The sequence below is a fragment of the Condylura cristata genome, unplaced genomic scaffold (genome assembly GCF_000260355.1).
Source record: "Condylura cristata isolate star-nosed mole 26May11 unplaced genomic scaffold, ConCri1.0 scaffold00013, whole genome shotgun sequence".
NCBI lineage: Eukaryota > Metazoa > Chordata > Mammalia > Eulipotyphla > Talpidae > Condylura > Condylura cristata.
The window spans coordinates 28,128,913-28,153,603 of NW_004567114.1; the positions used below are offsets into that span (position 1 = coordinate 28,128,913).

Genomic DNA, 24,691 nt, shown 5'->3' on the forward strand with positions numbered 1-24,691 from the left:
ATAACATAAGTTAGCATGGAAAGTCTGATCTTTCAGAGCTTTTCCCGAGCTACCCGGAATCTGTCAGATGATAGCCGTCGCATAGCTTGTGTCAGTGTTGGACCTATTGCAACAGTCACCACCTTCACCTACAAAGAAAGCATGGCATCACCCCACAGTGCCCCCATGTCCTGTTCTTGATAGGCTTGTGGGCATTGTCAATCCTGAAGTCTTCATGGCCCAGGAAAGAGGAGATGGGCAGGAAGGGTAAAAAAGCAGAAGCACACCCATCCTCCCCTGCTTCGCACTGGGGACATCGGGCCACCACAGTGAGTCTCAACGGAGTCCTGGCAGCACTCTCAGGCCCAAGTCAAACAGGAGGTGCTGCTGCTGCTGCGTCCATCAACTCCTTTGGTTCCCAACCACCCCAGGGCTTAGCACCTGAAGTTGAGGTTCCTGGGCCTCACACCTGATGGCAGAAGCAGGTGGGTTCCTGGACACACATGAAAGGGTGGAGTTGTACATGGTCAGTGCTGTGACTGCTGCGAGTGAGCGCACTGTACCATCAGATAAGTGTCAACAAGTCTTCCAGGGCCTCACCTGGGTCCTGGGGTGAGGGGCCCACAGAAGCACAGCAGGTCAGGGCAAGCCTCTGTACCGTGCCTGCCCCTGTACCAAAAGAAGGTAGATGTCCTGGGCTTAAAGCCACGCAAACCAGAGAAGACTCACCCTATACTTTGACAAGGGTCTGGTGGGTCAAGAGAAGGACTTCTTGGGGACATGAGGGTGAACTGGGGAGCAGGTAAACAAGTAACTATACCGTAGGCCTTTGTCCTGGGCATGCTGGCAGGAGAATGAGGTACAGTTTTTGTTGTTTTTTTTTTTAAGATTTATTTGTGCGTACAGAACTGGGGTACAGGCCAGAGGCTCAGGGGTAACGAGAGGTTCACCAGAGACAGAGTGGGGAGCAGAACAGGCAGATATACAAAGTACACTGCTGAGGGGAGCAGCGGGCGGGTCAGGAGAGGTCTGCCGTGCCATGTGGTCACCTCCGGGGCCGGTGGGAATCGAACTCATGCGGAAGTGGCTTAAGCTTCCTAGTGCTGTGCTTTAACCCGCTGCGCCACCAGGGAGGGCCATGAGGTACAGTTTAAGGTCTATTTTTAGCCACGTACCTGCTGTCCTCCATACTCATGAAGGGCCACTGAGAGGCACATATGACTTACATCCTTGAAAATGCAGCAAGTTCCCCTCAGACACCAACTGAAATGTCATTTCCTTGTCTCCTCGTTTGGTTAGGTGTCCATGCACCTCAACATGTGCTGTTCTTTTCAGTCATGGCCATTTTTTTATAGTTGTTCCCTGAAGGGCCATTAAGACTATTTGAAGTGGGCAAGATGATACTAGGAAGGTGCTGGGTGAATTTGGCTTTCGACATTTTTAGGTTTTTGTTTTCTTGAAATAAACATCTGTAGCTTTCCTGTTTTCATCTCTTCTGCCTCTCACAGCTGATTCTCCAAGTCTCCCCCTTGCTGCTGAGCATACCACCCCCTCCCCCCAGCCTGGAAACCATCTGGGCAGAGCGCTGGGTGGGCATGGCTGGGGGAGCAGGGGAAGAGCCTTCCTTTCGGTTTCTGAATCTTTCCTTGGTGTATGTCTTCAGGGACCTGACCCTTCTAAAAACAACCTCGAGCTGTGTATTCAAACACACACGTGTGTGTTTTCACATTCCCGGCAGAGCTACTGCCTGGCTGCCGCCTTCCTCGAGCTGCGGTTGCAGGAGGCATGGCATTTTTTAAGCAGGATAAATTGCTGTCGAGTGGCTGCGCTGCTGCACCCGAGGCTATCAATCTTGTCTTGAATGCTGGGTCTGCTGGTCGGCCTGCTCAGGCTCATCTTTCTGGGGCAGGCTTACTTACAGAGCCACAGTAAAGGTAATCTCACTCCCCCAGCCAGCCCCGCAGCTTGGGCCTCTGTCCGCCACTCTTAAAAATAGCCTGAGACAAGGAGAGTGAGAGTCCAGTTACCTCCTGCACGCAGGATCTGATCTCACCTCCTCTGGCAGCTCACCTCAGCCTGTGGCCCAGAAGTAGGCAGTGGGCTTCGCCATCCCTCTCCCACTCAGAGCTCCAAGAAAGCAGGGGTTCCCTTTCCGGGAAGTGGGGAAAGGCACAGGGAGTGGCTTCCAGCTATCTTTACCCAGCCAGCTGGAGCAGTAGCACTTGAGGAAGATGAGAGACTGTCCGAAGCGACAGGGGTGTTCCTGAGTTAGGCCTGGCATCATGACACTCCTGTCAAGTCCTGGAAGGTGGAGAGCACGCTTGTCCCCAGGTGCCCTTGTGTGTCCCCTGTGTCCCTATAATCTGTAGGTTCAAAGGGATGCAGTTTGGCTTCTGATCTCAGCCAAGCAGTGATTCCTAGATGACCTTGGGGAGGCCTCATCCTCTGTTAGATCTTGGTTTTCTCTCTTGTGCACTTAGGGTGGATAATTCTGGCTCCTGTCTTACCTCAGAGGGATGTGGTAGGATTGATTAATCAGATTGGGGAAAGGAGTCTGAAGTGATTCTGTCTTGAAAATTTAGGGCTATAGCACTATAGTTATAATTGGATTGGTGAGTTTGCTTCATTTCAAGGGTGGGCCCGCCTCTGTGTGTGTGTGTGCGCGTGTGAGTGCGTTGTATGTGCTGGGGTGATTGAGTGTGTGTGTGAGTGCATGTGAATGTGTAATGTGTGTATATACTCTCACAGTGGCTGTGGTTTACCTCATGGCTCGATAGTCCATGTTGTCATTTGTCTGCCTCCCCACCCCCACCCTCCTTTGCTCTCTAGGAAACAAAGACTCTGAACTCCTTATTTTCTCCTACAGACTTGATCTTGGTGTTTCTTAAATTCCCTGGGAACATGACTGAGTGACAGGTACGGGTGAAGAAGTTAAGGCTGAAGGGAAACTAGTCACTTGCAAAGGCTCAAGACATTCAGGACCTAGCCCAGCCTCCTGCCTTTCTTCTTCCCTCCCCAGTGCTGCCGTCACCCTTCAGTTACATCCCAAGGCTCACAACGTTTGCTCATTTGGACTCATCCCTTTTCGTCTGTCCTGGCACAGGATGCTTCCTACAGGAATCGCCTTAAACGTCCCTCCGCTGGCCCCCAGCCCTGCGGGGCAGCCCTCACCTTCCTCTGTCCTCTCACACGTGTGGCCCACGTCATACCTTCTTGTCATTGCTTGTGCGTTTGTCTTGCTGCCAGAACACAGGCTCATGGGGACAGGGCCCTTCCTGGCTGACTTGTAGTTGCCTAGCATAGGACTTGCCACCTGGTTGGGGCTTGTTGCATATTCGAATCGATGATGGATGAATGAAGAAATGAATGAACAAAGAAACAAGCAAATCTGGGAATGGTGGGCTGCCTCGGGCCTGTTGCTGCTGCTGCCTGTGTGTGTTGCATAGGTGAAGACACACAGTCCACTCACTCTCTGGGGGTTCCTTCAACCCCCCCTGCCCCAGTGCTCATCCTGGGCTCCTTGGTCTACCCTGGGCTTCGCAGAGACATGTCTGAGTGCCAGGTTACACTTCAGAGAAGGCAAAACCAAGAGCTCAGCTTTCTGAATTTGCTGCTGGGAGGCAAACTTCCCCCAGCACAGCTGCCAGACTGGTGGCATCAGTGGCCTCTTGAAGCTCACATCTCTCTCTCCCCCAACGGATTCACCTTGGAGTCTGACTCAGCCGAATTCTAGCTTCCCCACTCCTCCCCTGTCCCTACCTTCTAGTCTAGGTTGGGCTCAGGCTACTGGGTGAGGCGGAGATTTCCTCCCATCTCTGGCTCCCTGGAGAACCACCCTGGGTGCTTGCCGAGCAGGAGCAGTGGGTTTGGAGGAAGCGCTTGCAGCGACTGACGTCTCCACCTGCTGGCCGTCCTGACCCTTGCTGCATGCAGCTCTGTCCCCGCCGCCACTGCTGCTGTTACTGTTGTTGCTGCTGCTGCAATATTTTATAACCAACAACCCAGAGACCCTGGGTAGGAAGTATGGCCCAGCAGATGGCTCCGTGTGCTGCTTCCATGAGGATCTATTTCTGCTGGATGCTCCGAATAAGTTTCCCCTGAGAAAAAGTCCGAGGGGGTGGGAGCTAACCCTCTGCCTGTGTTGCTGTCCCCCCCCAGGGACTTTTCCATGAAGACTGAGGCAGGCATCGTAGCTGCTGAGAGCCTGCTGACATGACATCGGCCACGGAGTTTGAAAACGTGGGCAACCAGCCACCGTACAGCCGGATCAATGCCCGCTGGGATGCCCCGGACGATGAGCTCGATAATGACAACAGCTCAGCCAGGCTCTTTGAGAGGTCCCGGATCAAGGCTTTGGCAGGTACTGTTCGGGGCCATAGGGGTTAGGGTAGCCGTCCTCATATCCTCCCCACCCTGACTGTAGTGAATCTTCTGTGTGTTGGTGTGAACCTACCAGGGTGGTGATGACGATGCGGTTGCGTGACTCCAGAGAGGCCGGGCCTCTTGGGAGGAGCAGAGGATCAGAAAGCCTCTGTACCCTCCAAACCCCCCAGTTCCTCCCAGGCAGGTGACAGTGCCAAGTGAGCTCTGTCCTCTGCCTCTGTCCTGGATGACCTGTGGCCAAAGTCAGAAGTAAAAGAAAGTCTGAGTGAAGGAGTGGCTGAGGGGCTGGCCAGCTGGGAGAGGTACGTGAGACCTCAGTGTCCTGGATAGAGGAATTATCACTCTCTCTGTGGTCCAAAAAGGAAAGAATGATTTGATAGGAAATTCAGAACAGATAACATCCTTCCCAAACTGGCTCAGAAAGGAGTGTTTTCTGGATCAAATCTCTCATCCTTACACTGACTAGAATTAGATTTTCACTTAGCAGGTTCATAATGTGTGTGTGTGTGTGTGTGTGTGTGTGTATGTGTAAGAGAGAGGGAGAGAGAGAGAGGCTGACTTGAGAGGGTGGAGGGGAGGGGGTATGGAATCTCTAGTAAAAATGCTTCCCCTTCTCTTACCGGCTGAGATCTGATTCAGAGATTTCTTCTTCACCACTACCCCTGTGACTACTGCCTCCCTGGAGCCTAACCCAGGGTCTCAATATTCTGACCCTAAATCCTTAGCCAAGAAAGTGTGAGCTTGCATGGGGTGGGGTATGGGTGGTTTCCTTCACCTGTTGTACCCTTCATGACCCAAATCAGACTTGTTTCCCGCATAGTTGACTGTTCTCATCTTGCAGGGCGCAATCCTCCTCTTTCTGGGGTGATTTCCCTCACCTCCATGATAGCGACTGTGTAAAGTTCACTGTAGTAATCCTCTACTTTCCCTCCCTCCACTCTGCTCCCAGATACAAGGTCTGGCTGACCTTGAGTCATGAGCTGGACCCTGGGCTCCTCTGGACCATAATGACCTTTCACCTCAAGGGTATCTGGGCATCCTGTCTCCACAGAAGGAATGGGGTATCTTATCCCCTTGTCACAATTGGTAGTCCATTGAGATCTCAGCCATCACCATTCTGTTTTTATTCATTATAGGATGCTCCTTTCTTTTTCCTTTATCTTCTTACCACTCCTAGCCCCACAAAATACTTCCTTTGCTTTCTGTGGGGACAGATAATAGGATCAAGCCGTTGCTTTTACTTATGTAATTCTAACTTCTAAATAACCATGCTTGGAACCCTTGCCTTTGTCTAGTTTTACCCTCCTTATACATACTCTGGCTGACTCTCTGGCTGCAGCATACCTAGTGATACAGGTGGAAGGAGAAAGGTGCCACAAGCTTTGCCAAAGGACAGTATGAGGAGTGGGGCTGCCTTTATCAGGGGTCTTTTGATCTGTTTCTCAGATATTCTTTTTTTTTTTTTAAGAAACCAAGGAAAATTCCATTTTAACAGTTATCTGTTGCACTTCCTAACTGTGCACAGATAGCCCCCTGACCAGATGTGAATCTGAAGGAGGAAACCACAGAGATGGACTCAATGTAATATCTCTCTCTTAAGGCATTTGTGATCTTTTAGGGGAAATGATGATATTCATAATTAATTAGCGTGAGTAAAATTAGAGAAGTATAGAAAATGCATATCATCAAATATTAATGCGAGGCAAAGGAGGAGATGGAGGGGGAATTGAGACTAGTTTGTGGGGAAGGCCAGTTTGAGTTTGGGGTGGGAACTGAAGGCCGCATGACTAGCCTGTTCGTATGGAGCCACGTGTGACGCACAGCCTGAAAACTGGCAGAAGTGGACTGACCAGGAAATGGTTGTTCAGCACCTCCACTGACTGTGGCTGTGCCCAGGAAGTCCATTCCTCACCCGCCCCCTGCCCCAGGGAACAAGAAAGCACCAAATGTAGAATCACATTCTTGGATCTTCGTGATGGAGGGCATCTGACTAACGAGTAAACATGGAAGTTTGGGTTCATTAAGGTTTTTAAAAGCCAGTCATAAACCTAGTGGTTTACTAACTTTCTGGAGGGTCCACACTGAGTGATCTGAAAGAGAAGCTAAAGCTTTGCAACGATGCTTAGTAGTGTGGCTGGATGGAAAGGGAGCGGGAGCATCAGTTTTAACTTCTTGATCATTTTTCTCTTCAGTACTGTCTTGGCTAGCCTGGCAGTTTAGGCAGGGAGGGAGCAGCTTTTCCAGAGAGACTCGGGAGCAGAAGCTGTCTTTGATCACCAGTGTGCTAGCATGCTCCACAGTGGCCTCCTCATCCCTAAGGGTATTCTGGTAAAGAAGGTTATTTCTTGTATGATGGTGGTAAATTGCTGGATAGGTACATGTGGCAAAGTTAGAGAGATTGGAATTTTCTGAAATTGACAGTCTTGGATTGAAAGAGGAAACTACTCCAACACCCAGGTTCAAGTTTTGGCTCCATCACGAATGCTACCGCTGTGGAGGATGGCTCAATGAATCCCCTGTTTTGTAAAACGGGGGCAGTAGTACTTGCCCAAGATTGTTGGGAAGATCACATAAACAACAGTTTATGAAAGTTTTTAAATATATGACTAACTTCTAGGTGAATGCTAGCACTTAGCGGACAGTGATGCGGGTCTCCCCTGCTATGCGAGAGCAGAGTGTCTATATGAAACCTGCTGCTAGCAAAAGTGGCACAGAATGAAGGAATAGTTACCACTGATTTAATTTAGATGGAATTTTGCCAGACCCCCGGAATGACCTACCAAATCATACCAAGTAACTCATAAAACCCAAAATAGCACCAGCCTATGGTAAAACAGTGTAACACACAGCTCCCGAGAAGGGGCGTAGTGGTGTCCCTCGCCGGGCCGGGCACGTGCTGCCACTGGCATGGCTGCTGTTGTCACCTTTTGTTGTAAAAACGAAAATCCCCTTTGACTGACGAAGACAGGTACCAATGTGGGTCTTTCACAAAACTGGAGTTGTGTAATGGGAACTTTCAAAAAGCGGGGATGCCTGTAAGAGGAGATATCTTTCTGTCCTTTTCTCTCGATTTCACTCGAGCATTAGTTCAGTCACTGATCTGTTACCTTGGCCTGTTCTAAGGCCTCTCTCTTCCTTCTTAACCTCGCTCCTTTGCCTTAGAAGACCTGGGTTGGAAGAAAGGCTCAGGGCCCAGGGGACCTAGAGATAAAGCCTATACTTGGAGTGACAGGCTCCATCCCCAAAGAACTAAGTGCCTGTGGAGTTAAACCCCATGCTGGGCTGGGCTTCCCCATAAGGCATCCAGCTAGATCCCAGCTGCTCCTCTGCTATCCAGGTGGGTGATCTGGGAGGCCCAAGAAATGAAGGGAGGGGCCCTACCTGGTGTTGCAGCCTGTTAAAGTGCAGCACCATGAGGCTTGTCACAGCCACTGCAGTGAGAGTTCCATTCCTGGCCAAGGAGGTGACCCACATGGCGCAGCAGACCTCTCCTGACCTGCCCACTGCTCCCCTCAGCAGTGTACTTCAGTCAGTCTGCCTGTTCTGCTCCCCACTCTGCCTCTGGTGAAGCCTCTCACCCCCAGCCCTCTAACCAACTCTTATGTGCATACATAAATAAATCTTTAAAAAAAAAAAACAACTAAAGGAGAATGAGGCTTTATTAGATGCTCTCCCTGGCACGGTCCATGCCTGCTCAGTGACCCATGGTTATAAGACATGTGTTTGATTAACTGGACTCCATCTTTCCTCAGTTCTGATGCCTTTAGGACCTTCCTGCTCTGTGAACCTGCTTTGAAGCAGTAGAGGAATGGGGGTGGGAGGTGGCTGAGAAGTCCAAGTTCCTTTTCCTCTAAGAGGGCCCAGCCCCCGTGTTTTAGTAGGAAGGCTCCCAGTGTCCTAGAGCCACCCTCACTGTCACACTTCCTGTCCTTCCCATTTTCATACTGGGAGCCATTCCACCTCTCTTTGGCTCTGGGGAAGGGGAGCACCGCAGGCTGCAGGGACTTTGCCAGCCAGACTGCCCACCTCTGTGCTCTCCATCCTCATGCACCCCCACCTGCCACTGGCTATGTACCCCAGTGACTTGTGAGGGTGCTGCCTTCAGGCAGTCGCCCTGTAGGAGGAGGAAGCTGAGGAATGTGACAAATAGATCCCCCAAAAGAGATGCTCTGTGCCTTAGCCTGCCCCTTTTACTCCCCCTGCCTCATATATGCACACTGCTTGGCATCCCATGTGCCACCCACTGCATGATTCCTAGCTCCCTTGTGGTGCACAGAGGCATCTAGAAGGTTGCTGTGCAGAGAGCAGTCCAGAGTGCTGAGAAGCCTATGAGAAGGCAAGGACCCTCCATCCACTTAGTCTGTGTACTGAGGAATACGCTGCAGACTGCCCAGGCTTGCTCTTTCAGAACAACATACACACCATTGTGTAGCCCACTCTGGTTTGGCTTTTAAATCTGATTCCAAGTGAAGTTCCAAACAAAAGATGAGCTTCCTTCCTGCATTACGTGTCTGTAGCCCTCTTACTGTAAACGAGATGAGGCCAAGGCCTGAGGTTGGCTGAGGACAATCCAGGGGAGGGGCCGAGCAGCAGGTGCTCTGTAGGCTGCGTCTTTGTGCTCTTTGTGCGCTGAAGCACAGTTGCTGCTCCTGAGCCCTGAACAGCTTCCAGGCCCACTGCGCCTGGGCCCAAGGTTAAGTTCTGTGACCCACAGATACTCCAACTGAGCCTGCACCCGCCGGCCTCTGCCCACGGCTAGGCTCTCAGGGTCTCCTCCTGACTTTGGCAACAGGGCATTCGTGGCCTCGCCCTTGGCCCTTTCCCCACCTGCACCAAGGTGACCCTGCCCCCAGGTGTCCCAGTCACTGAGGATGGCTTTATGTCTGTAAGGTAATGACTTCTCTCAGGAAGGCAAGATTTCGCCACAGTGGGTGGAGCCCGGCACTTCCTGGCAGCCTATAAAGTTGACAGTCAGTTGCAGGCACTGGAAACCAAGGCATCAGGTGCTCGAGATCCTGCTGTCTCTCTTATGCGACCCGTGAGAGCAAAGAGGGTGTTGTTCATGAGCGGTTTTAAAAATGTCTACTGCTCAGATTTCAAAACCTAAAATGGAGCTTTATTTTGAGACTACATATTGGGAAAATAGACTATTCATGGAAATATCTATAATCATCAGCAATCACTTTAATGTACTGTCAGAGGGAAAAATAATTGGCTCAGCAGCTTTCTCTTGGAGTTCAGCCACAATGAGCCCCACCCCCACCCCTAGACAGGCCACTGCAGGCAGACCTGTGAGAGGAGCGGACGCCGCCTGTGCAGTGTGGTCCAGGGAAGCTGCCCCCACCAGGCACACACCTTCCCCATTGCCCCGTCCCCTCTCAGTAAAAGCTGCTCTTCCTCTTTGAGAAGCTTTGCAGAACCAATACTGTTCCCCTTCTCTGGGTGACTGCTATCTATCATCATGAAGATGCTTTATCAAATATTAACACATTGAAGTTAATAATAAGCCTCTCTTCCCTCCCCTTGCAGTACAGGCGGAGTGAGCCATGCTAATAATCTCCTCCATCTTTGGGACGTTCCTGTGGGCTGTCAGCTCGTTCCCCAGGCAGGCTCTGACACCTGGCCTTGACTGAGCTGCTGGCTCTGGCAGCCGCCGCGCCTCCTGCCCCCTCCACAGGGCCCTGCTCCAGGCTTCTTGTCTGGAGAGGTGCCAGGGGGTGTTGTTTTCAGGGCATCTGTAGCAATTGTTTACTTTCGCTTTTTATTGTGTCACTGAGAGAATGATCGGGTTGTGGTGGCAGTCTGAATGTCTGAGAACATTTTGCCTCCAAACCCTATGGCCTCAGACTCTGGAAACGAGATAAACCAGGGAATCTCATTTTACAGTCTAGTGAGAAGGAAGTAAATGAAATAATCATGTGTATCTGTATACATACAGGCACATTTACACAATGACAAATTATAATAAATGTTCTTTCACAGCTAAGTCCCAGCTGAGAGCTGTGAGTTTCTGATATAAACGACAGTGTAGAACTCATCTGAGTGCAGTTGGGGCTTGTTTGAGAGCATGAGGGCCATGGTGGACAAAGAAGGAGAAGACAGCTGTGTACCACATAACGGGCCTTCGTGAGCCATGGCTATCTTCAGAGTCTCATAGGAAGCAGAAGTCAGCCCAAAAGGGGTAGGGGGGGAGGCGATTAAGGAGTTTAATGAAGGGATTATTTGCAAGGAGTGGCAGGGTTGAAGGGTCAAAGGTGGGAACCTTTAGCAGCAAGAGTTGTAGGTTCTCAGGACTGAAGCTATGGTCTTGATCAGAGGGCCAGAGGGATAGACCTGCTCCTTACCCTTCTAAGTGTTTCTGCAGAAAGTGCTAAAGTACTTGGGTTTTTAAGATCATGCTGACCTCAGAAGAGAGAACAGGTGGTGAGAAGACTGGGAGCTGGTTGATGTTCCCAGGTGAGAAGCTAGTCCATCCTGGCAATATCATTCTTTTGGCCTTCCTCATTAGGTGACCTTGGCCAGGTCACTTTTCTGCTCCTCAGGCCCTCAGTTTCCTCACCTGTAAAGTGAGGGACTCTAATCAGATGCTGCTCAAGGCCTTTCCAACTCTTGTAGCCTGAGAGTCACCTGTGGAGTCGCATTAATCACGTACCACTTTACCCTAATCATACAGCTTTGCTCTGTGATGTGGAGACAGGAAATCAATCCCTTTGAGCAAATCAGTGGGGATTCCAGAAGTTTCTGTTCATTACAGTCTAGGCTAGACTGGATCCTGGACTGTCCTGACTTCTGTGACCTCGTGTTCTCAGCAGTCATCACCTGTGTGTGTGATAACATCACTTGGGGGTCTGTACAGCTGCTTAGTACTCTAGGTTACTTCTTATCCATATGGTCTCATTACCCTTCATCCACTGTGGAGTAGGAAGTACTCCATAACCACTCCCCTTTATCGATGAGGGACTTTACCCAGCAGACTCTGCTGGGAAGTATTGGAGTCCCACAGTTAAAGTCACCCCGGTGCTGTTTGGGGCACTGTGCCTGGGCTGCTTGACCGTGTGTTATCTCCCTTGACTCTCACCAGACCTGCTTCCATTTTCCCTTCTTCCACCACCCTCTTAAGCCTCTTTGATCCAAACCTTCAACTTATTTCTATTTGTATCTTACAGCCTCTAAACATTGTCATGCTGTTTTCCACATCAGGGCTTGTGATTTCATTTCTATAGTTGATATGGCAGTGGGGCCATGTCAGTTCAAGCAGAGACTTCTTGTTGCCACCTTGGAGCTGGCTTCCCTGGCTCCAGTCTGTCTCCTGTCCCAATTCCATTTACACAGGGCAGTCAGAATCATTGTCCTCCAGCAGATTTTGAGTGAGGTGTTGCTGAACTTACTGGTTCTTTACCTGAAGTATAAAGTTCAAATTTCATAAACTGTTGTTCAAATTTTTTGAACAACAAAAAATTTTTGCTCTGGGTACATTAACTGTTTCTCACCCTCACCCCTAAAACAGGCACACATGTACACACATATGTCACATGCATATGCACATTTGCCACCTTCCACTTGAGGGGCTTGGAGCAAAGTCCCTTTCCATCTCTGCCATTCCAAAATCAGCATCATCTTCAAAAAGAAAACTTTTAACTTAAACTGGTCTATAACTTCCTAGAATATATAAAGATCCTGTTTATTTTTTTAAAACTCTAGGGTGATTACTTCGATATCTTTCAAATATTTTTATTACACACAAATATATATTTACTGTAGAAAAGATGAGAAAAGCAGATAAGCTAGAGCATTGTTAATGTCACATAAAGATATTTTAATGCCGGTAAGATTATGTGCATGTAAGTATTAATATTAAAATGTTATCCATAACATTGTAATCTTAGAACATTTTCCACTTAGGATATATTATGAATATTTTCACATCAGTAAACATGTAGATTATCATTTCATAGCTATAACTCTTTTATATCATTGTACCCCAATCAAGTTAACCAGCACCTCAGCGTCCAACTCCAGTCACTTAAAAATCAATCTTTTTTTTAAAAAAGGTGTATTTATTTTGCATACGGAACTGGCATATAGACCAGAGGTATGGGGGCAGTGAGAGGACTAATCAGAGACAAGAGTGGGGAGCAGAACAGCCAGATCTACTGAAATATACTGCTGAGGGGAGCAGAAGGCAGGCAAGAGAGATCTGCTGTGCCATGTGGATCACATCTGGGGCGGAGAATGGAACTTGCAGTGAAGCGGCTGCGGCCATCTTGCGGTATTGTATCAGGGATGGTAGGGGCGGCTAAAATCAATCTTATGTCATGCCTTTATTCACTTATTTCAGATAAGTGGTAAGCTTCCTAAAATTCTCTATTAGAATCAACCCTAGCTAGATTTTAAATCCATAAAAACATGATAATTATGCTCTAGATGTTCATAACCCCAATACAATTAAAAGTTGATTGGTTGAAAGGAAAAACTTTCCCCCAAACTCTTTAGCAGGAAGAGCAGGCAGAGAACATCATTTATGATGTGCCTGAAGCTTCTTTCCAGTTGAAGCTTTATAATGGATTGACATCTGGTCAATGAGGTTTGACATAAGGCCATAGGTGTTAAGTACTGCTCACTGGGTTGCCCAAGCTCCTGATGGGAGGAAGAGAGAAATCCCAAATTACAAGCATGTGTAGGGCTTAACATTAAATGCATGTTTGTAGGGGCAGGCAAGTAGTGGCCCCGGATGTTTTTTCCCCCCACCTGTTTTTCTGACCTCTGGCTTTACCCGTAGCTGAAGGCTGTGTACTACTAACAGTACAGACTCCCTTAAGAAGTATACATTTTTTACTTCATCATGATTCTTTTCCTGTAGGCCTATAAGCTTTATGTACTGTTTTCCTTCACCACATCTATTAATTCTTACCATAAAATCATATATGTTCACTCTAGAAATTTGAAAAAACATATTAGTCTTACCCAACTTTAGCTTTTTCTATGGACTACGCTATGAAACTAGGAGCATGCATGCATGGTGTTTCATAACCTGAGATTTTTCCTTTACATATCAGTATCCTTTCTTGACATTGAAAGTTCTTCTACAACCTGACCCATAACCTCATAAAGGTGCCAAAATTATTAAATAATCCCCTCTTAAGACTATTTTAGTCATTAAAAAAGCAGATTTTAACTGCTTTTTTAACAGGAGAAAAGGAGGCATAAAGTGTTCAAAAAATTTATAGGAAGTCTATAGCAAGAAAAAAATAGATGGATGCAGAGCTGGGCAATTAAAGTTGTGAAGATAAGATGTTTCAGTTTTACCACTTGGCTTCAGAACAGGTTCTTTTTTTTTTTTTTTTTTTTAAAGAGGAAAAGCAGGTACCAGAATAGGTGAGGCTAGTGTTCACATGCAGTTGCCAGAGGGAGGAGAGGAGTTAAAGAGCCAAGAGGAAGTCTGGAGAAGGGTAGCACTTCTGTTACAGGGGACAGTGAGGGCATGAGCTCTGAGGGTAGCTGTAGAGTGGCAGGGAGCCCAGAGTAGCTGGGCAGCCCGGGGTTTGGTCCCAGCGGGTGTTGGGAATTCTCCTTGCCTCATAAATCACCGCCCCCCTTCTTTCCCCACCACTTCTCTTTCTTAGTGAAATCACTATATTTGTGATTTTTGTCTGGTAAAAAAAGTCTCTGCAGCTGAGAAACACAGAAAAGGACTGAGCCATCTTGGAGAAGGGGAGAAGAAAAATAGTTTAACATTTTGGGCCTTCCTGGTAGCCCAGGGGTTAAGTCTCAATGCTACCACCTCAATGACTTGAGTTTAACCCCAGTCAAGGAGGTGACTCTTCTGGAGCAGCACACCTCTCCCCTCAGCAGTGTATTTCAGTAGATCCTCCTGTTCTGCTCCCCACTCTGTCTCTGGTGAATCCTCTCACACACACTCAACCTCTGACCTACACCCCAGTTCTTCTGTGCAAAAATAAATAAAATCTTACAAAAAAGTTTAGCATTTTCTTTAGAAAAAGAAAAATGTATTTTTTCTGTAGTGAATAATTGGTATATATACCCAAAGATACAAAAGGGCAAATAATAAATTTTACTCCCAACTTAGTCTTGCATACACCCAGTTCTTTCCCATTACCAATGTTACGATGTTCATGTATCACTCCAGGAATAAATATTCTTGTATATATTAGCAAGTGGTCTATAATGTTTTTCCCAGTCTTTGAAAACTATACATTGTTTTAAATGTGATTTTCTCCCACCCAATATAACTTTAAAATATTAATTACATAAGTATACATAATACATAAATTACATTAATATATAAACAGCTCCCTCGTTTTTAAAGAGCAATATAGTATTTCAATGCACAGGTGTATTATTTTAATATAACCAGTTCCCTGTTGGACATTTGTTTTTCCAATCTTTTGCTCTTTCAAACATTCTACAAGCAATCTTATACATAGATTATTTTGCAAATACATGAGCTAATCTGTAGGATGAATTCCTAGAAATGGAACCACTGGACCCAAATGTATGCATGTTTATGTATCTAGTGGGTCTTGCCAACTTGCCTTTCATACCCTCTCTGGCAGCATGAATGCTTTCTCCCACATTCCTGCCAACATAGCACTTTATCAGATTTTCGATCTGTGCCCATCTAATAAGTAAAATAAAGTGCCCTGGTTACTTTCCTTTTACTTTTTGACTTTTCATATGAAAAATTTCAAGTGCACAAAAAGTAGGAATCAAACTATAGTGGGTCATAACCTAAATTTAATAACTGTTAACGTTTACTCATATTTTTTGCCCATTTTATGGGTTGAAGTATTTTTAAAGTAAATTGAAATTCAGCATAGCATTTTACTGCAGTACTTAGTATGTATCACTTCTAAACAAGAGCATTTCACAGATGGCCATAATACTATCATTACATCTAATAAAGTCAGTAATAATTCCCTAATATAATCTGGTACCTACTTAATATTCATATTTCTCCACTTGTCTCAAAACTGTCTTATATGATTAGTTTGTTCAAACTAATTAAAGTCCATGTGCTAGATTTCATCCATGTTTATGGGCACACTTTTAATTTGTACTTTTATGATGAATAGATGAGAGACTTTGATTTTTTTTTCTGTTAACTGTTCACATTCCCATGTGTGTTTTGCTATTGGATAGTTGGATCTTTTCCCTTCTAATTTATAGATGTAATATGAGTTATAAATCTCTTTCATCATGTTATCATTGCTTATTAAGGCAGTTAATCCCATATGAAAAGTATGTTAGCGTAATTGAACTTTCATTTTTGTATTTTATCACTTTTGTGTCACATTTAGAAATGCTTTTCCGATAACTAGCATCATCAAAAATATTTACCATAATTGACTTTGGTGTTTTTATCATTCCATTTTTCACATTTCCATTTTTCACCTAAGTAAAATTTATTCTGTCTGAGATATGAATTAAGCTTAATCTTTCCTAGGTCACCATCTAGTTTTGTCATCAGCCTTGATCCAATAATCTATCTTGAAATGTCACCTTTACCAGATATTAAATTCTTACAAGTACTTGAAATTATTTCTGTTCTGTCGATATGTCTATCCATATGCTAGAACCACACAATTCAATTATTATACCTTTATACTGTGCTTTAATGTTTGATAGAAAGCACTTAGAAAGTTGGTCACCATTTATTACTCTTTTGGGAATTTTCCTAGCGATTTTTATTTTTCCAACAAAATTTCTAATCATTTGCCTAGTTCCCCCTGTATTTATGTTGTTAAGATTTATTTATTTATACATACAGAACTGGGATACAGGCCAGAGGTACAGGGGCAGTGAGAGGAGCTGAGGGGAGCAACAGGTGAGACAGGAGAGGTCTGCCACACCATGTGTGTAGGCCACCTACCTGGCCAGGGATTGAACTCCTCTGTAGTGGCTGCAGCTAGCTTCATAGTGCTGTACTTTAACCTGTTGCATCATGCGCCATTAGGGCCCTCCCCCTGAATTTAAATGACATAATATACATAAACTTAAAATGATATTAAGTATATAGATTCAGTTAGGCTAATCTGATGTCTGTATGATTCTGAGGTTTCCTATTCAAGAATGGGTATGTGTTGTTCAAATCTTTGGTGCCTGGGAGTCTTTTATAGTTTCCTTGATAAAGATTTTACATGCCTCTTTGTAAATTTGAGCTGAAACATTTTATCTTTTCATTATCTTTAGGAGGTTTATAAATTCCTATTTCTATAAATGATCCTGCCACACCCTCAGTGGTTCTTTGGAATTAAATCTAAACTTCCTAATCTTCCATTCAAGGCGTTCTATACTCAATTTAAACCCTCATTACACATATTTGCTCCCGTGAACAGGTTTCATCCTTTCATGACTCTCTGCTTAAGTGCCCTCTATCCGCCTGGCTCCCTCCTCCTCTGCTGTCCAAAGTGGTTTCCCTCCTGAGGCCGCCCTTGACTACTCTCATTAGAAATGATCTCTCTCCACTTTGGTCTCAACCATTTATTCTCTGTGCCATCTACTTGTTAACCAATGCAGTATTACCTCATGACAGCTTTTGCATTATTAAAATGGGCGCTGCTCTTCCTCCCTTGTGTGGTTGCAGAATGAACTTGGGTTTGTGTTTTGTTTCCTCAGCTACACAGTGAGACTCTTGGGGAGTGTGAGCCCTCTTGGTGTTCCTGACAGCATTTTAGGACAGCCACATCACTACACGTGATGGCAACAGTGATTGGTAGCTTTCATGTAAGCTTTCTGGGTGCCAGGCCCTGTTTTAAGCACTTCCTGTGTGTAAACTCACTTATATGTGAATAAATATTTGAAATGTTTGGTATCAAGTGTATTTTTCAAGTATTTTCTGAGACTCAGTCAGGTCAGCTGGTAGACTTGCCCTCTCTTCTGCACTGATAGGGTAGAGTTTGGGAAATTAAGTCTGGCCTCTGGCAGAGCCTTGTATTTTTATAGTTGCTGAAGCCTCCTTTCACAGTGGGTTCCTGCAGGCTGGCCTGGTCTCCTGAGGACAGCAGACCAGTGCCTGGCCACCCCGTGGCCTTTCCCTACCACTGGGTTCCCAACCCAACTGGCTGCTGGCCACCTGCCTCTCCTGCACTTGGAAGGCTCTGGGTGAGCACCTGGCCTATGCTGGGAATGAGCATACTGTGCAGGCTGGTGTGGGGCAGCCAGAGCAAGGGAGCTAATGGAAATTAATTCCCACCCCTCGGCCTTTTCTCTCTTGGTGATCATTAGCCTTGTAGACAATCTTTCATGTCTCAACACTGCAAAGTGTTTCAGGGTGCTGGAGTTTCTGGACAGTTCACTCAGCCTATAAGTAACAGGCAGCCAGGAGACACCAATATTTTGGAGTCCTGGAAGCACCATTTATGTGTTGAGAATGGGAGAGTTAGGGTGATTTCTATGTCTGCACCAATCTATAACCCAGGTGAGCAGCCTAGAATTAAATTCCATCTTCCTAGCTGGAAGCATGTTGTACCCTTTGTCAAGCACAAATGTCTCAGTACCCACGTAATGAAATTTTTGGATTCTTAAAGACAGGAAAAGGAAAAAAGGACTTTAACTTTTGGAAATAATTACATCTGAAAGGCCTAAAAATTCAGCCCCTCGCTTAAAGTTTCACAGCCAATTTTAAGCACTAACCAGTCACAGCAGGTCTGGTTTCTAGGGAAAGTGCCAGAACTGTGACCCGTCAGTTTAATCTAAACATGCCCCAGACTAAATGCAATAGCTTTTATGTCCAGAAGATCATCAAAGCTTCAGTTTCATTTTACAGAACCTGTCCTTGACCTCATGGTTTAATTTGCTGCCAACAAAAGAGTAATGGAGCTTGCTTTCCCCTCTGAAACATTGCCCAGAATGAATGAATGCCACTTGGGTTACATATTTAAATAAGATTTGCATCATCAGTAGTAGTATTTTTCCTCTTCTTGGAAATCATATTTTGTTGGCTGCCATGGAGTTCTTTGTCTATGACAGTGAAACACATCACGCATTTAGCAGAGTGATCTGCTGGTCTGCCTCAGGGCTCAGGGAGAGGAGCTGTCTTCCCTATTCCTGAGTTACCCACCTTCACCAGAGCCTGGGACCTAATGGCACAGCCACATTTGCTGAATGAATGAGTATGTGAATAGAGCATCCGAGCTCCTAACACTAAAATAGCCATGCTGCAGGAAGGAATTTGATGCTGCGAGTCTCTGAAATGGCCTGGATTATACCCTTGAGGCCTTGCTGGCTGGGCTTCTCTTTTTGCTGTTGTTAAATCAGATATTTCATAATTGAAGAAGCCAAAGCTTCCACAGGCTGGCTTCCACAGGCTGGGCTTCGCTGAGAGCACACTTAGCCTGCTCCCACAGCACTGATGGTCCCTCCCGGCTGGGCTCTCCTGAGTGGGCTCTGCCTGCGACCCACCCCTGCTCCCCCGAGGGCTCCTCCTGGGGCCCAGCCGCCCTGCCAGGTCAGCTCCTGCTGGGATCTTTAACCAGAGTGCTCGGAAGCCTGATGCCACAAACTGTTCACTAAACCAAATGGGACAAATGTGTGTCCTTTTCTCTGCTATTCCTTTGTTTCTGTCTTTTTTGATACTCTTCTCACTTTCTTCCCTTCCCCACTGCGCTCCCTTTTCTCTGTGCTGTGCCAGCCTTTTGTTGTCTCACCAGCATCTTGTTCAAGCTTTGCAGCCTAACTGGACAGCTTACCCTTACCAGCGTTTATTTGTACAGAGGTGCTAAAAGATCACCAACTTGAGCTGGTACTGACGGCGGAAGCTATAGTAAGGAGGCATCACCAGACTGACGCACATAAGGAGTCAGCGGTAGAAGGGATTAGCATAGCCATCGACCCAGTCATAGAAATCATGATCCTTAGGCACCAGTGCCTAGGTTACAAAGCATGGGATCAAAGCAGGCAGCAGACTACATGCAGCAGGCATGTCTGTCACAAACCCAAAAGGAGAAAGATAAGGAGATAGAACCCAATGTGGGATCTCCTGTCCCCGTCAGATTCAAAATCAACAAACCCAGGCTCACAGGAGTGAGCCCCTCTCACAGAAAGGATGTCTATATTAGTGCAGTCTCTGCACCAGCACGGTGCAGCAGTCCTCTGCCCACCTGTGACTATGCAGGTGCTTCTTTCTACCCACTCTCTCCCTCTGCAGGGCAGCAGCCTCCTGCCTGCCTGTGACCTGTACCACGCTGGGACTTTTCTGCACTGACCTCCCTCAGCGGAGGCTGCTCTCTTAAAGTTGCCCACCTGTGACCATGCAGGCCTCTCTCAGCAAGTCTGTCCCTTTCAGGGCAGCTCTTCCTGCCCGCTTGTGCCTATGCAAATGTGCAGTACTATTCCCGTTCTTTTCCCTAATAACCTGCTTTTAATCTAACTGAGTCTCTGTCTGGTGGGTAACTTGCCTGGGAACTCGCCACGTGCCGCCGAAAGGGGAGCTCTGTGAAATCTTTCCCAGAGTGAACCCAACAACCCTGCACTAACTCCAAAAAAATCACACCAGTACCATATGGGCCAGAAACCTGGTTCTGCTGATGCTAATTGTGTGGGTGGGGTGGGTAGCTGTGTGTGTGCGCAGAGGGGGGCCTGGATGTCATGTCAGCTTCCAAGGTCTGAAGATGGACATCCCCTGCCTGTCTTCTGGAGTGAAAAAACAGCATAACAATGGCTCGCCCCAGCCCAGCCTTCATTATCCCTACTCCCACATGTGCTACACTTTCTGCTTCCTTGCTCACCATGCCTCTATCTCCCAGGCGCTCCCTGTGCACAGGCAGTATGTCACCTTTATGCATCATCAGTGTAGGACAGACCTGGATAGGAGCTGAATAGGTGGTGCCTGCATGTGTCTGTGTCAGGGGGCAGGCCTCAGGGAGTTGGGGGTACGAACAGCACCTCCCTGGGCTCAAGGAGCCTGCAGCGCTGTATTGCAGGAGAGACTCACTTCAGTTATTGGGTGAAAGAAAGACATAAGAAATATCAGTGAAGGGCAGTCAGGGTGTATAAGGGGAGACTTGACCTAGGTGGAGCATCAGGACAAAGGGGATTAGATGAAGGGGTTGGGGTGAGGTGAGTAGAGAGACCATTCTAGACAGAGGGAATATGTGGTGGGTGGGTGGGTATGTGGATGAACCCAGCATTGAAATCTGAAGCACAGAAAAATGTGGCTGATTTAGGGGTATCTTGAAGCTGTGCAAAGGAAGTAATGGGAGAACTCATCTCCTTGCCCTAGTGCCGATGGCCTGTGGAACCATGCTGCAAAGGCAGCTCTAGGAGGATAGGCCCAAAGTCACATTGCTCACTGACTCCCAAACCTCAGCCACCTCACTCAGCTCTTCTCCCCATCCAGATGAGCGGGAAGTTGTTCAGAAGAAGACCTTCACGAAATGGGTGAACTCACACCTGGCGCGGGTGTCCTGCAGAATCACCGACCTCTACAAGGACCTGCGAGATGGGCGGATGCTCATCAAGCTGCTGGAGGTGCTCTCTGGAGAGATGCTGGTAAAGCCGCGCCCTGTGCCGTGGTCTCCTTCCCCTAGCCACTGGCACCTATTTTGGAAAGACATGTTCTGAGAATATCTCCACGCTTTCTCTCTGTTCTCTGGGAGGTTTCAGTGCATCATGGTGCAAGGCATCCCTGCTATTCAGCCTCATCCCAGAATTTTTTGCTGCCTTCTGGGCATTCCCACCCCTGCATGCTTTTCCCAGCAGCCACCCAGAGGCCTTGACCTCTTGGCTTAGCCCATGCATCTGTAACTGTCTGCAGTATCCCACCCTCAGCCTCCTTTGGCTAAAAGGGATTAGCAGGCTGAACAATTTGCATTCTTCTTAGACCCAAGAAGAAAGTGTAGAGGACAATTTGCTGTGTTCTGTCAGTTTACAAGTGGAAGTTCACTGTAGGTCCTTTCAGTTGGAACCCGCCTAGCTGTATTGCCCGAGGGAGAAGTGGTGGAGTTTCCTGATTTGCTCAGTAACTTCCTTTGTGACCTGGAGCCTATCAGGTTTTTGTCTGTTTTCCTTTACTGTAAAATGAAAGAAATGACACCTGACCAGACTTAAATGAGAAGATACCACATTCTTCTTTTGCCTTCTCAACTCCAGAGGACAATCTGCCTCTTACCCTGCATTGAAATCCACTAGTGAGAGTGCCCTGGGAGGTGGGGCAGTAACTGGTCAGTGATGGGCCCTGGAGTTTGGGATGAGACCCTACAGGGTTGGACGGCAGGAAGGATCTGTTATCAATCACCAACCGGTTGTCAGTGGTTTTTACAACTGTGCCTGGCACGCAGTAAGCATGCAGTGAACTTCTGTTGGGTCTGTCTGTATTTGCAAGCCACTTACTGCCCACTCAGAAGGTTTTGTTCAGGCCTGGGAATGCTCCCAAGGCAGCTTGGTGGCAGGGCTTTGGGTGCCACAGAGAGAGGAACTTCCTGAGGTTGCTGAAAGGATGGGGTTGCAATGTGTCAAAGAGTGAGTGTGGGAGCAGGAGTTTCGCATGGAGGGTGGGTGCTCATGACCACTTGGCCCAGGACCTCATGGCTCCCCCATGCCCACGGGACCATGCTGTTCCCCAGCCAAAGCCCACAAAGGGGAAGATGCGCATCCACTGCCTGGAGAATGTGGACAAGGCCCTACAGTTCCTCAAGGAGCAGCGCGTGCACCTGGAGAACATGGGTTCCCATGACATCGTGGACGGCAACCACCGCCTGGTCCTCGGCCTCATCTGGACCATCATCCTGCGCTTTCAGGTGAAGGGAGTGGGGGAGCCTCTCGGGGCCAGACAGGGCTGGGAGTCGTATAAAAGGGCAAGTGAGGTGTGAGCGTATATGCACCTTCCCAGAGCTAGAGGCCTGTCGGAGGGACAGTGCTTGTAGGAGTGACAATCCCAAGGATCCAAGTAGCTGCTGCTAAGGGCGGGCTATTCCGTTGTTAGTGCAGTCCTTGAGGGTAAAAATAGAAACTGGTGTCTGGGCTGAGATCTGGCCAAAAAACCTTTTTGATCCTCTGTCCCCCAAATGTGTGACATTTTGTTTTTGAAATAGTTTGATTCAAACATTGCAAAAACTATACAAAGAACTGCTTTCATGTTTTTCAAGAGCTTTTTTCTCCCACCCTGAAATTCAGATATAGATTATTTTTTGTTAAATTTAGAAAACCTGGGGGAAGGAAAACAGGCCCTTTTGGTTTGGGGAAGGGACGACAGGAAGGCGGAAGTAATTCACAACTCAAACTCTGCTCCAAGGCAGCTCATCCAAAGTGTCTACTTCTACTCTCCTGAGTGCATCAGATTAAACAGTAATAACAGCAGGGTTGGGAGAATGAAAAGACGTGGAGAGCTGCTAGTCAAAATATAGTACCTTCTTTTTATTTTTTTAAAAGATTTATTTATGCATATAGAACTGGGGTACAGGCCAGAAGGGCAGGGGTGGTGAGAGGAGATTCATGAGAGACAGAGTGGGGAACAGAACAGGCAGATCGTTGAGGGGAGCAGCAGGCGAGACAGGAGAGGTCTGCCACGCCATGTGGAACACCTCCGGGGTAGGAATCAAACTCGCACTTGAAGGGGTTGCGGCCAGCTTGTAGTGCTGCATCCTAACCCTTTGCACCACCAGGGAGGACCCCAACATAGCACCTTCTAACAGAATACAATACCACCCTTCCTGGGAAGAACCAGGACATCTTGTCATGCATTTCATTAGCATCATCAGACTGAGCTCTCTGGTCTGCCATAAGGAAACTGTCCCTGTGCTACAGACTAAGCAGGGGACAGCAAGCCCCCTGGACTGGGGGTTAGGGTATGGTGTTGCTGCAGCACTGGCCTCAGAGAGCCGTCTGCAGGGGAGGAAAGAGGGAGCCTCCTAAGGAGAGCAAATCTAATTTCTCTCCCTCATTCTCCTGTGCCCTCAGATCCAGGACATTGTTGTCCAAACTCAGGAAGGCCGTGAGACGCGCTCGGCCAAGGACGCGTTGCTCTTATGGTGTCAGATGAAGACGGCAGGGTAAGCTGGAAGCCAGTGGCTACCACGTCTCTATCATGCCCCTTGGCCCTCAAGTACTGCTGTCCCCAAGGGACATAGATGTCGTCACCAGAACTGTAGAAGCTTAGGTGTAATTGATGCCTAGTCTGTTCTGACCTGATTCTTTGAGGTCCTGAACACAGACTTCTTCTCTAAGTTGCCTGGATTAGACTGTGGGGTGCACTGGGGATGCGAAACTCTTTTGAGGCTCCTGTGCCTGTATCTTTGTGTGGTTGAATGGCTACTCTGATGTTGAAGTGCCTTGAGGAGGCCAATGCATTCCTTTGCTGGTGTCTTGGTCCTCAGTTTATATGCTTGTTTGCAACTTCAGTAGATCGTGTTTTCTCATTTCTTAATTATTTCTCTTGGGTGCAGCTATCCCCACGTCAATGTCACCAACTTCACCTCCAGCTGGAAGGACGGCCTGGCCTTTAATGCCCTGATCCATAAGCACCGGTAAGGGGAGGGAGAGGCTGTGGGCAGACCCCCGGCTACTGTTCCAGTTGAGCAGAGATGTCCCCACCCCTCGGCATTGCAGCTCCTCTGACATTCCCATCATGCCCATGGCCCGCTTCTTAAATGGTGCTCACAGCTGTTCCTTCCACTGTTGCTGGGTGGGCTGCCTTCAGTACCTGCATAGTGTCTGCCTCAGGTGGGGCCGCCTGTTGGTTAAAGGCCATGGCCGCCTCCTTTAATCATCTGGCTTCATCCCTAGACCCGACCTGATTGATTTTGACAAGCTGAAAGACTCCAATGCCCGGCACAACCTGGAACATGCATTCGATGTGGCTGAGCGTCAGCTGGGCATCATCCCACTCCTCGACCCCGAAGGTGAGCCAGCACTCACTCCAGCCAGACCCTTACTGTGACATGGGAGGTGGCGCTCGGCTGCTCGGACACCAGAAGAGTTCAGGCCATATACCAGGCACACTGTGGACACAACAAGGGCCCCTTGGGCCTGCCCTTCATATCCACCTTGGTTGCCAACCTCTGACCAGGCCCACTAAAGGGTTGTTTTGGGATGTCCCCTTTCCTCCTCCTTCCATGGTCCTTATATAGATTTCTTCCTCTTGCTAAAGCCCTTTCTCTCCCCACTGGCTGTCTCCTGGTGCCTGTGGTACTGGCTTCTGGTTTGGTTCTGAGAGAATACCTGCCCTCTTGCAGATGTCTTCACAGAGAACCCAGATGAGAAATCCATTATTACCTATGTGGTGGCGTTTTATCACTACTTCTCCAAGATGAAGGTGCTGGCAGTGGAGGGCAAGCGCGTTGGCAAGGTACTGAACTGTTAGAACCAGAGCATA

General features: G+C 47.6%; 1 protein-coding gene across 2 annotated transcripts in view; it reads left to right on the forward strand.

Annotated features, from left to right (window-relative positions):
* Positions 1 to 24,691, forward strand: part of SPTB (spectrin, beta, erythrocytic) — a 115,923-nt gene that overhangs the window by 45,106 nt on the left and 46,126 nt on the right. For both annotated transcript variants that reach the window (XM_012724480.1, XM_004681784.2), the window contains exons 2-8: positions 4,138 to 4,339; positions 20,720 to 20,871; positions 21,945 to 22,118; positions 23,278 to 23,369; positions 23,763 to 23,843; positions 24,103 to 24,218; positions 24,552 to 24,664. In XM_012724480.1, the coding sequence (XP_012579934.1) occupies positions 4,192 to 4,339; positions 20,720 to 20,871; positions 21,945 to 22,118; positions 23,278 to 23,369; positions 23,763 to 23,843; positions 24,103 to 24,218; positions 24,552 to 24,664 (876 nt within the window). In that variant the 5' untranslated portion in view covers positions 4,138 to 4,191. The remainder of the gene's footprint in view (positions 1 to 4,137; positions 4,340 to 20,719; positions 20,872 to 21,944; positions 22,119 to 23,277; positions 23,370 to 23,762; positions 23,844 to 24,102; positions 24,219 to 24,551; positions 24,665 to 24,691) is intronic.